This window comes from Maniola jurtina, chromosome 19, assembly GCF_905333055.1.
Source record: "Maniola jurtina chromosome 19, ilManJurt1.1, whole genome shotgun sequence".
Lineage (NCBI taxonomy): Eukaryota > Metazoa > Arthropoda > Insecta > Lepidoptera > Nymphalidae > Maniola > Maniola jurtina.
This window is the reverse complement of record NC_060047.1, coordinates 10,747,194-10,760,286: the sequence shown is the minus strand read 5'-3', so window position 1 is coordinate 10,760,286 and position 13,093 is coordinate 10,747,194. Positions and strand designations below refer to the sequence as shown.

The window sequence follows — 13,093 nt, the reverse complement described above, 5'->3', positions numbered from 1 at the left end:
GCAATTTAGGGCGTGGATTTTTTTTTGTTTGGTTGATAATTACCTACTAGCTGGAATTAAATTGGTTTTTGTGTCATAATTATTCTTCGTGGGTTTTGATTTTAATAACTGCATTAATTTTATATTTTAATTGCTTTCTAACTTAAATATAGGTACTTTTGATTGTCTTTAGAGGTTAGGTTTACTTTTTATTTTGTTAGTTTTGATAGCAGTCGTTAAGAGGGCTCTCTCCGTCACTCGTTTCATACAATCATAGTTCCAATTTTATTTGAATATTAAGCAACCAAAGTCCATGAAATTTTGCAGACATATTCTAGAAACTAATATCTATGTCTGTGGTTTTCCAGATTTCTGTTAAAATATTCGGTTTCAAAGTTACGCGGTCTTAAAAAATTTCATACAAATTTTTGAGCCCCTGTAATTTTAAAACTACATATTTTTAGAAAAATCTAAAACACCACAGACACAGATATTAGTTTCTAGAATATGTCTGCAAAATTTCATGGACTTTGGTTGCTTAATATTCAAATGAAATTGGAACTACGGTTGTATGAAACGAGGGACGGAGAGAGCCCTGTTAAATATGTTACAAATGCGATCTATACAAGTGTGTCTATCTGTCGGTGATACATTTGAACAGTTTTTGACGAAATGGTAAAGCAAAATAATCCTACGGGATTAAAATAAAATAAAATTCACGCGCAAAAAGCCGCGAGCAAAAGCTACATCCATCCATACTAATTTTATAAAATATGAACAAGTGTAAATTAAAAATGTATAACGCCCCCGACAAGTGAAGGTTACCGTAACTAGAAAAGAGCTGATAACTTTCAAACGGCTGGACCGATTTTCTTGGATTATAGCTAAGAACACTTTCGATCAAGCCACCTTTCAAACAAAAAAACTAAATTAAAATCGGTTCATTAGTTTAGGAGCTACGTTGCCACAGACAGATACACACGTGAAACTTATAACGCCCCTCTTTTTGGGTCGGGGGTAAAAAAAAACTATATCTGTGTGGAAGTCGCGGGCATCATTTAGTTTTTGATAAAGTAAATTACCTAGATAATTAACAAGACTGAGCAATTTAAGCTTTGTACTCTTACAGTCGTCATGATCAACCTATTGCCGGCTCACTACTGAGAACGGGTCTCCTCTCACAATGAGAAAGATATGGCCATAATCCACCACGTTGGCCAAGCGGGTTGGTAGATACTTACAGTATACTTCCGTACTTAATACAATTTGTTCCGAAATAATATTGGTCAACATTATATTGCAACTAAAAGTCTATAATCATAAATAGGTAAGCCAGCGCAAACTTGCGACTTTTCCACGGAAAACCGCACTAATTGTGATTAATGACTGCTCAGTCGTCGCAGGGTCATCGTTTGTCTCAAGTGACGCAAGTCCCCATGCGGACAGTTTACATTTCACTCTTAGCACTGGATTCAGTAGACATGCGTTGAAAACATGCATAGATTTTCGTGTTTCAAGCTGATGGAGCGCGTTAAAATAAACAAAATCATATTTTCGTTAAAAGTCTATAACCATAAATAGGTAAACCAGCGCAAACGCGCGACTTTTCCACGGAAAACCGCACTAATTATGATTAATGACTGCTCAGTCGTCGCAGGGTCATCGTTTGTCTCAAGTCCTCATGCGGACAGTTAAGATTTCATTCTTAGCCCTGGCTTCAGTAGACATGCGATGAAAACGTGCATGGATTTTCGTGTATCAAGATAATTTAGTGTATGACAGGTGTAATTGAGTAGTATGCGAGTGTTCACATACAATTACTATTTTATACAAAAAAGAGTACCCGATACAAAATTCGCGCCTACACATTCAATAAAATACGTTTAGTAAACGTCTGTTCTAAAATTTCCTTTTTTTAGATAAGTTAGGTCTTTTAAGCTTAGTACGGCGCGTAGCCACCTGTAGAGTAGGAAAACACCAACATTTTTAATAATAAAATATCTATTGCATTTCTTATTTCATTTTGAGATACAGCTTTCAAGACATTTGTTAAACCCGGAGAAGCTTCAAAATGTCGTCTGTCTGCGCTACCAGAAAACCGCAGTCGGACTAAATCCACCGCATAATTATTGCCAACCGCAGGAATCGACGGCTAAAATTAAACTAATGCGATTTGAACACGAAACAAATGAATTGAAGCGATTTAGGACGCATTTAGTCGTGAGTGTCGTAAAATTGCGGTTTCACAAAGGGGGCTTGACAGAGTTGCGACTTTTGCCGGGCAATTGCTTTTGTTAATATCGCGTAAGTTTATTTTGTCGTTACTCTGGTTGACGTAGATCATTGTAAATGTTTTTTTTTTTTTGTTTTTTAGGGTTCCGTATCTCAAAAGGAAAAAAGGAACCCTTATAGGATGACTTACGGGATAGCTAAAGGGCGCCGTAACTAAAGTGCTGAATAAAAATTGATCAAGGGCGAGTTGGACTTGCACGCAAAGGGTTCCGTACCATCGCACAAGCAATAACACTTTTTTTTTTCATGGTGACCATTTTGAAATGCTTATTATTTATTGTGATAGCGACAATAGAAATACACATTCTATGAAAATTCAGCTGTCTGCATATTACGAGATACAGATCACTGACAGACAGACGGACGGACAGCGGAGTCTTAATAAGAGGGTCCCGTTGGCTTCCTGCGGGTACGGAACCCTAAAAACCAAAATCTCTCTTTAAAATAATTTACCCAAGTAGCTGAGCATTAATGAGAATCAGGTTTTATTCAAACACTTTAGAAATATTACTCTGAATTAATTAAAAGGGAATCTCACCGTCCTTTGTTGACCTTCGCTGGATTATTCCTCGGTATAGGAAGGTTATTAAGGAATTTTGCATCGTCAGCCCATTACTCGCTAGAAAATGATGAGGCACTACGGTGGACTGGTTTTTTAACGAGGAAAGTTTGAGCTATTGGTGTTTGAACCAGATATTTTATGGATTAGATGATGTCCGCGACTTCGTCCGCGTGGATTTAGGTTTGGTTGCGCTAGCGGGTTGAGACAAAGGAAAATTCGAGTGGCGAAGTTTAGAATAATGGCGGACGGCGTGGCGGCTAAAATTTGCTGGACAAAAGAGGAATAAGGGAGCACTTACAGGATGGTCTTTCGCTCGCTTCTTATCTTCAGTCTTCCCTTCTTACGGCTCACAGCACAGCACTCCACTTTATTTTGGCTCGATTTTTGCGTGAAAAACGTGGGTTTATTTATTTGCGCGCAGCGCGTTGCGGTTTACACACGATCGATCGGTGACATGCGGTTTTAGCGACTGGCGTTGAATCTTGCGTGTGAGTTTTCGAATGTGCGCGAAGGGACGGAGTGCGATGGATAATTAGGTTTATAGGAGTGCGAGAGAGAGAGAGAGAAATGGCGCAAACATAGCTCCCGCCCCTTGAAACGTCGTTTCAAGAAAACACTATTAAATAAAGAGTATATAACATTAAAATATCCATGACTAGGACAGCGATTAACCTTACTGAGCATTAATTATCTAAGAGAGACTAAATAGTAATAATTAGAAACAAAAAAATATAAATTGCGTAACTTAGAAAAGATTAATTATTAAGTTCAACAGGAAGTGGGCATAAGCGCACTACAGGTCGTTCGAGTGTACCATTCTTTGTTCTAACTAAAGCGACTCTAATACGGCCATCTGGGCCTGGAAAGACTTTCTCGACTTTGCCTAACGGCCAGTGCAGTGGTGCGCAATTCTGATTGATTAAAACTATTGTACCGACTTTTACTGGTCGAGATTCCGTATTCCATTTTGCTCGAACCTGTAGCGTTTGTAAATATTCTTCTCGCCAGCGTTTCCAATATGATTGTACTAATTTATCTAAAAGCGAAAAGCGTGAGAGTAAGCGAGAATTTTCGTTAGCGACGTCTGCAGCTGGCAGAACTTGGAGAGGTGCTGTGTTCAAAAAGTGAGCTGGCGTGATTGGTAAGGGCTCCGTTGGATCCTCACTAAGCATTCCGAGTGGTCGCGAGTTAAGCAAAGCTTCAATTTGACACAACACCGTAAGTAGTTCTTCATAAGTCAATATCTGTGAACCTATGACTCTAAATAGATGCGTTTTAAAGGATTTAACTGTCGATTCCCATCCCCCGCCAAAATGAGGGCCGTTGGGCGGAATCATCGTCCACGAAATGCGATTATTTGCGAGTTCATTTTTAAAGGCGTTATCATAAGTTGTATTCAAGAATTCATAAACCTCGTTTAAGTAGGATTTGGCACAAACGAAGTTACTGCCGTGGTCCGTCCAGATCCGCTGAATCGGGCCCTTTCTACTAAGAAACCTTTTCAAAGCATTTAGAAATGACTCCGTAGTTAAGTCAGGTGCGACCTCCACATGAACGGCTCGCGTAGTTAAGCAAATGAAAACACAAACATAAGCTTTGTGACTTTTTATACCGCGTCCTCTAGCGAGTGTTGTATAAAAGGGGCCACAATAATCTATTCCAGTATGCGCGAATGGCTTAGAAATATCCAACCTACATGCAGGTAGGTCAGCCATAACCGGTGCCTGGTAAGGTGTCGGCCGAGTTTTGAAACAAGGAACGCAGGCATGTATGCGAGCGCGGACGATTCTCCGTGCGGACAGGATCCAATATTTTTTGCGTAATAAACATAATGTGAGTTGCGGTCCCGCGTGACAACTAATGCGATGAACGTATTCGATAATTAAATTAACAATATGATCCTTGCTAGGAAGCAAAATAGGATGTTTATGATCAAACGAAATATCCTTGCAGGCAGATAAACGTCCACCAACGCGTATAATTCCGTCTACTAATATGGGACGTAATTTTCTTATAGCGCGCGGTAAAGCCGTACCTTTGTTTAAGGCTTCTATATATTCAGAGAAATAAACTTCTTGAAGCGAGCGAATGATAAACAATTCAGCGGCATTTAAGTCCTCTGCGGTTATTAATCCGCGAGTAATTATGCGTTTAGAAAAACGTAAAATGTACACAAAGATGCGTAGCAATTTCGACCAATTGGACGAGCGTTCCGCGATAGCCAATATAAGAGGCTTTTCTGGTAAGACATTATTTAATACGACTGTTTTAGTCTCAGGTAACTCGTTTAAATCTGGAGCGAATTGCTTAACGGGCCAATCTTTACAGCTTTCGCGCATCCAAGTTGGGCCGTTAAACCATAAAGGATGAGAAGCAAGTTGAGCGGGAGTTAAACCACGAGACAAACAGTCACTTGGGTTTTCTTTACCAGAAACGTGAAAGAAGTTTTCCGGGGCTAAATTATTTTGAATTTTCGATACCCGATTAGCGACGAATGTTTTTAGTTTATGCGGACTGGAATTTATCCAGTTGAGAGCGACTGTCGAGTCTGAGAATGCGTATGTGCGAGCAATAGTAACGCGAGAACAATAATTTGTCAACACAGCGCGTACCAACTTAGAAAGCAAATAAGCTGCACATAGTTCCAAGCGAGCAAGCGATACTGTTTTAATTGGTGCAACCTTGGACTTGGCACAGAGTAAACTAACAACGATTCCGTTTGGTGTGCTTGCGTGAATATATAAGACTGCACCATAAGCCTTTTCACTTGCATCCGAGAAAGCAATTAAATTTACTTCACAGTTTTGCGTTATACCGACATGTCTAGGTATCGATATTTGAGATAAAATGTGTAACTCGCTTTAGAATTTTAGCCAAGTTTGTGCAATATGTGCGGGAGGCTCCTCGTCCCAGTCAATTTTCAAAAGCCAAAGCTCTTTAATTAGTAATTTTGCGAATAATATTACAGGTGCTACAAATCCGAGAACGTCAAATAACTGAGCAATGACCGACAACATGTTGCGTTTAGTGCATTTCATTTCTTTAGGTGCAAAGTCAAAGGTAAACAAATCTTTATGAGGTTCCCACTTAACCCCTAAAACCTTCTGACTAGATTCGGGTTCAAAACTAATAGCAAGCGAAGGGTGCAAAAGTTCTTTAGGATAATGTTCAAGAAATTGCGATGAATTGCTCGACCATTTTAATAAATCGAAGCAACCCGCTGCGAACATTTCCGATAATTGGTCGGCCAACTCAATTGCGTCTTCTACGGTGTGCGTTGAACATATGACGTCATCCATGTAAAATTGACCTGCATTTATTACGGCAGCAGCTAAAGGGTATTTTTTGCCTTCATCTTCAGCTAACTGCTTTAATGTGCGAAGCGCAAGAAAGGGACTTGAAGCGAGGCCAAAGCATACGCGTTTAAATTCAAATAATTGCAAAGGATTATCTTTGCAAAAGCGATAAAAAATTCTTTGAAATTTATAAAATTCTGGATGAACTTTTAATTGTAAATACATCTGTTTGATGTCTGCACAAATAGCAATTTTAAATAAGCGAAAATTTAGTAATAGCATAAATAAATCCGATTGTAAATTAGGACCTTTATGTAATAGCGAGTTTAAGCTTGTGTCATTTTCAACGGCAGAAGCATCCAGAACGATTCTGACTTTAGTAGAAACTTTATCGTCGCGTTGAACACCGTGGTGCGGAATAACGTATTGTACGTCAGAGCAAGTTTGCGTTACTGGACTCAAGTAGTCTTTCTCCAGATATTCATCAATAATGTTATTATAAGCGTCGCGTAAAGAAGGTGATTTTTCTAATTTGCGTTCTAAATAATTAAAGCGTTTTTCTGCGTTTAGCGAAGCGTTACCCAACACACTAGGGTCGGACTTAAACGGCAAAGCTACGATATATCGACCGTGAGAATCGCGTTCTGTCGTATTTTTATAAATATCTTCGCATTCTTGTTCTTCCGTGCTAAGGAAATTACTCTTAGGGGAAGGTACATCCTCCAATTCAAAAAAATTGCGTAAAGAATTATCTAAGCGTTCATTAGTAATAGCACACAGCGTTTGCGTTTGCGAAGGGGAAACTGATTGCGTTAGCGGGGCTGTGCCCATTAAAATATATCCAAGCGTGGTTTGTAAAGCGTGAGGCATACCAGGCGGAGCCGCAACGCGGCCTGATAGCAGAATTTGCGTAAACATTTGCGCGCCTAAAATCATATCAACCTTACTTGGAAGGTGATAGGTATTGTCTGCGAGTGGTACTCTCTCTAAATAATTGAGCAGCGACCTTTCTACTGGCGATGTAGGTAAGTGATCTGTGATTTTGTCAACAATCAACGGCGTGAGCGAATATGATTTATTATTAAAGCGTGAAAATATTGTTATGCGACTTATACCCTTAATTTTGCTAGAGGTACCCCCAAACCCGTTCACAGACGCGGGATGTGTCAGGTTCTCTATATGTAAATTTAAGCGTTTGACACAATCATTTGTTATATAGTTGTGTTGCGATGCATTGTCAATAAGACATTTGAGAGTGTTTTCTGTCCCACGTGAGTCTAAAACGCGGACGCACGCAGTTGCCAGCAAAACGGTTGTGCGCATTGGTATACTAGTATTAAGCGAGCAAAGCGAGACTGCAGTTTGACTTTGTGATTTTGTATCCGAAGGGTCCGCAGATGTGCGATCACCCTTATCTGCAGGTGTGCGATCACCCTTAGGTCCAGAAGTTTCGTTTGGACTAGACATATGGAGCAGAGTGTGGTGGTATGGGTTCATACAGGAAAAACAGGATTTATCCGAACGGCATAACCGGTTTTTATGCAGGAATGACAAACATACTGTGCAGGATTGGTTAGCTTTCACTACCTTATATCGTTCTTGCGGCGTCAATTTTAAAAATTTAGGACAGCGGTAAAAATGTTTGTGCGTATCAGTTTTACAAAGCGGGCAACACTGATTCTTATTATCAGCCGAAATAACAAATGATTTAGATGTACTTGAAGAGGGTATATTTCGTGGCGAAGGGATTGTACGTTGGCGCCAATTTTTATTTTCACTTGGCGTGCGGTGAGAGTTCTCAGGAATTCTATCATTTATTTTAGCTTGTTCCTTTATAAATTTAATAAAATTATCAAAAGTAGGTACTTTTTCAGAGCGTATATAATTTTCATACAAGCGGGCAGTCTCCTTATCTACCTTTTTTAAAGCTAAATATAAATAAATAAAGTCAGCCTTATTTTTTATATCCAACTTTCCAAATGCTGCGATTGATGTCCCACAAACATCTAAAAACGAGTTTAAATTATGCGATGATTGTAACTGTTTAAAGTTAAGCACTTGATCTAGATAGCTATAACCTAAAGCGCGGATATCCTGATATTTATCCACCAACGTTGAGTAAATAAGCTCATAGTTTTCTCCAGCGGGTTCGATTCCAGCTATGGACGTCAAGGCGGTATCCGAGAGTTGGCCTAATAAATAATGCAATTTTTCAGAACTACTAAGTTCTTTATTTTTGTGAATTGTGGTATTAAAACATTCATAAAAGATAGTCCATTGTTTTATATCTCCATTAAACTTAGGTAAAGTTATGGGTGGCAATTTTACTTTAGGCTTCCATGACGTCACAACTGGGTAATTATTCGGCGTTGATGTGGAAGGCGCACATTCATTCAACTTATATTGAACGGACGAAAACAGATCTTCGAATGCAATTAAAGATTGAAAATTTGCGACATATTCTGGATTATTGCGGATACGAGCCATATTTAAATCCTTAACAAGGTTTATGTATTCTGTGCGTAAATTATTTATATTAGCGGCTTTCGACAAAAAGTATTTAATTTCATCTTCACTTTTCGTATGTTGCGATGCGTTATAAATAGACTGCATATTTGCAAAATAAGCCCCAACCTGAGCTTCCAAAATTAACACCTCTGCACTCACCTTCGGGGTTGAACATTCTCCTTTCGACATGTTTTTAACTCGAGATTAACCGCGGCACAAAGTAGGTATTCAATTCATAAACAATACGTAAAGTGAATAATAAAATGAAACCAAGTAGGTAGATAGAAATAAAATATCCAGCTTGCGAGAACAAAGTACGTACTTACTTACCGATTCAATTAATACGACCCGTACTTGTAGGTAAAAATTAAATTTTATACTTAAGTGGGTAAGCGAGTATAATATCACGTCTTATAACAAGTAGGTATAAACTTATTGAAGTCGCTCGTTAGCGTAAACAACATGTACCTATTCCATTCTGAATAGAATACGGCGGTACCTACAGTCGGAAATAAATTATGATGTGTAGGTAAAAGCAACTTGGCGTACGGAATTTACCTATTCGATTTATACCTTATGTGATTCACTTAACTTTTTTGCGAACTAATTTAGGTTTTGTGATTCGATTTAAATGTACTGCGCTGTATGTAGGTACCTACTGCACTGTAAATATTGCACTGTAAGAAAGTCTTTTCTGCGTTTTAAATGATACGATATATTAATATCGTTCTATAGCGTTGCGTAGTAATTAATACTATAATAAATAGGTACACTCGATTTTCCCTGTAATTTGCGTATGCGAAATAAGTATAAGTATACTTTAATCAAGAGATTTTACCGAAGGACCTGCGTTGCGTTAATTGCGTGAAATATTATAAAAATATTGAAGTGGCCAATATTTGTGGCCAAAATAGAATATTATTATTAAGAAATGGTTCCATCCAAGGTTCGTTAAGGACCAAACTTTTGGTTGCGCTAGCGGGTTGAGACAAAGGAAAATTCGAGTGGCGAAGTTTAGAATAATGGCGGACGGCGTGGCGGCTAAAATTTGCTGGACAAAAGAGGAATAAGGGAGCACTTACAGGATGGTCTTTCGCTCGCTTCTTATCTTCAGTCTTCCCTTCTTACGGCTCACAGCACAGCACTCCACTTTATTTTGGCTCGATTTTTGCGTGAAAAACGTGGGTTTATTTATTTGCGCGCAGCGCGTTGCGGTTTACACACGATCGATCGGTGACATGCGGTTTTAGCGACTGGCGTTGAATCTTGCGTGTGAGTTTTCGAATGTGCGCGAAGGGACGGAGTGCGATGGATAATTAGGTTTATAGGAGTGCGAGAGAGAGAGAGAGAAATGGCGCAAACAAGGTTTTTATAAATCCCGAAGGAACTATTTGATTTTCCAGGATAAAAAGTTGCTTACTATGTAATTAAGCTACCTTTGCACCAAATTTTGAATAAATCAGTTAAACGGATATGGGCGTTAAAAAACCCGTGGGAACTCTTTAATTTTCCAGGACAAAAAGTGCCGTCCGTCCCCTGGACGTAAGCTAACTCCGTACCAAACATCAAAATCGGTTAATCTGTTTGGCCGTGAAAGATAACAGACAGACAGACACACTTTCGCATAATTAATAATATTAGTATGATTACAGCTCTCCTTAATTACTATGTAAAGAAAGAAACACTTTATTTTTGAAACCTGTGCCACGCGTCATTAGGTGCCAGTTATACCTACGGGTTAGGATATCCCGGCGCCTCTAATACTTGAGAAGTAAAGTCAAGAGACCTCAAGCAGAAGAAGCACCAGAATAAACTGTGTCATGCGTGGCACAACCCGGCAAAAAAAACTAGTATTAACTAAAGATTTTAAGAAATTTCAACAGGATCTATTAAAAAAAACTTCAATCAATCAACCAATCATTTATTTGCTCTAAATGCAGGTTAACAAAGATATTACAATCATCCATTTAGTAGGATCACCACATTTGCCGTAAAGTAATGGCGTGCAAATGTTTTATACAGGTACCTAATGCAGTTACAGCTAAAAGCTACTCAACTGATGTATATAATACTAGCTGACGCCCGCGACTTCGTCCGCGTGGATTTAGGTTTTTCGAAATCCCGTAGGAACTCTTTAGTGTTCCGGGATAAAAAGTAGCCTTTGTGCTAATCTAGGATATTATCTATCTCCGTTCCAAATTTCAGCCAAATCCGTCCAGTAGTTTTTGCGTGAAGGAGTAACAAACACACACACACACACACACACACACACACACACACACACACACACACACACACACACACACACACACACACACACACACACACACACACACACAAACTTTCGCCTTTATAATATTAGTGTGAAGTGTGATGCCGATGCAACTGCATTATGTACTCTGCTCCATCTTCGATCACAATGCTACGGTATAGTAAGAATTCAAATCGTTACGAGGAATTTTTCATCGCAAACGTCTATACATGGACCAATAAATCAATTTAACCTGTATCCGAAGTATTGGACTTCGAAACGGCTTTGGCGAATCGCCAGTACGTGCCTAAAACAACGACAGTTCGAATTGCAATTGTCTGAATTAATACAGCAGTTTGACGGATCGCAGTGCAGTCCGGAGTCAGGACGCTAAGGCGGGAATAGATGACGTTATTACTTTAAGTGTGGAGCAAAGTTTTGCTATGTGCGCTGCATTTTATGATGTTTTCTTCTAATGCGTTTGAAACTTGAGCGAGATGCAGCAGTGAAGAGCTACTATTTTGGCTGTTTTGAAGTTTTTATAGCAGCAATAGAAATAAATACACATTCTGTGAAAATTTTCCCTCTCTACCTATTACGGTTCACGAAATACAGCCCGCTGATAGATAGATGGACGGACGAATAACGGACGCTTATTATCCGTTATCACTCTCCGGGTACGGAACCCAAAAATTATTAGACAAAAGTAAGTATAGTTAAATAATACCTTCTGTGCATTACCTAAAAGACAGCAACTATTGTACATGATCTCATTCATTACAGAGCACGCATTAGCGGGCGTGCGAGCGGCGTAGACGACGGCCCCTGATTTATCGGACCACCTCCTGCCCTTAACGACACGCGGTGATGTACGACTCTGGGACTGCAGACCAAGTCATAAACTTCAGTGGCAATAGCTATTTTGAAGTGAAACTTCTTTGGGGCGGTTGTGGTTTGAAACTTGATGAAACTTTTTTGGGACCGTTGTGATTTGAAACTCGATGAAACTTCTTTGGGACAGTTGTGATTTGAAACTCGATGAAACTTCTTTGGGGCCGTTGTGATTTGAAACTCGATGAAACTTCTTTGGGACCGTTGTGATTTGACACTCGATGAAACTAAAAAAGAAACAAACAGTGTCATTTGTTGAAATTGAATACTTGGAGACTGTATGATATATAATGTATCTGTATATTACTTAATAGACAGCAACTATTGTACATGATCTGATTAATTACAGAACACATGACTAATTTACTTAATCCCTTTCCACTACAACTAAGAGTTAAGACTTAATTAAAGCTGTTGCTATGAGTTAGTATAACAATATAGCAGAATCAATATAAAATGGATAGGTAAAGTTTTAATAATATACTTCAAGGCGATTGAAATATTCTAGTCGGACTTCGTCTGTGTTGCTGTTAGCTGGCGGTCGTGCTCTGCCTTTTTGGAGTGTTTTTTTTGTTAAATCTGACTGGAAAGCGCTCTAAGGGGGTGCCGTGCGTATGTCGGCGAGCGCCGGCACAGACGGGGTCCACACTTCTATAGTTTAACTAATTTGTTACAAATAACTACAAACTTGACATTGGCTAATCTTTGTTAAGCCAGACGAGAGAAAAAAAAATTCTAGTCTAGATTTGTGATACTGTACCAATAACTGCATATGATGTAAGTTCAGGCCTTGTACCACACAAAAAAACGGCAACAGCCATCTGCAAAGAACAAAGAGAATTATTCGAAGATGAAGTCAACCGCATTATTGTGGCACGGACGGACCCGGGTGATAAATGTTGTGCGTAATTTACACTCACGCTTTTGTTTATATACTACACAAAGCAGACTGGTTTTATTGTGACCGAAATGGACTAAACGCTCTCTGGTATGGTATAGATCAAAAGGTACTAGGTTTAAAAGCAGTTTCGAGTATATTAGGAATATCTACTGTTTTTAACCGACTTCAAAAAAGGAGTTTCTCAATTCGTCGGAATCTTTTTTTTATATTTTTTATGTATGTTTCCCGATTACTCAAAGACGCCTGCACCGATTTGGATTTCTTTTTAAATGGTATTTTGCAGGTGGTCCCATATGGTGAAGAGCTGGTGAATATCTTAGGAGATGGAGAACAGAACTCCTCAATGGATAAGAGTAAATTGCTCGCGATCAGTGTACTTAAATAGCAGTAAACATCGGTTTTAACTGGGCATA

General features: G+C 39.0%; 1 protein-coding gene and 1 long non-coding RNA gene across 2 annotated transcripts; one reads left to right on the top strand and one right to left on the bottom strand.

Annotated features, from left to right (window-relative positions):
* Positions 1-5,694: 5,694 nt before the first annotated feature.
* Positions 5,695-7,596, bottom strand: LOC123875313. Its single transcript, XM_045921065.1, has one exon. The coding sequence runs from the start codon at positions 7,594-7,596 to the stop codon at positions 5,695-5,697; it is 1,902 nt and encodes a 633-aa protein (XP_045777021.1).
* Positions 7,597-11,043: 3,447 nt separating this feature from the next.
* On the top strand, positions 11,044-12,045 carry LOC123874830. The gene is made up of 2 exons (XR_006798014.1): positions 11,044-11,323; positions 11,674-12,045. It is a non-coding gene; the product is annotated as an uncharacterized LOC123874830 (long non-coding RNA).
* Positions 12,046-13,093: the final 1,048 nt, after the last annotated feature.

Coding starts and splice junctions, on each gene's coding strand:
- LOC123875313 (XM_045921065.1), bottom strand. CDS start 7,596: ATGTCTAGTCCAAACGAAACTTCTGGACCTAAGGGTGATCGCACACCT.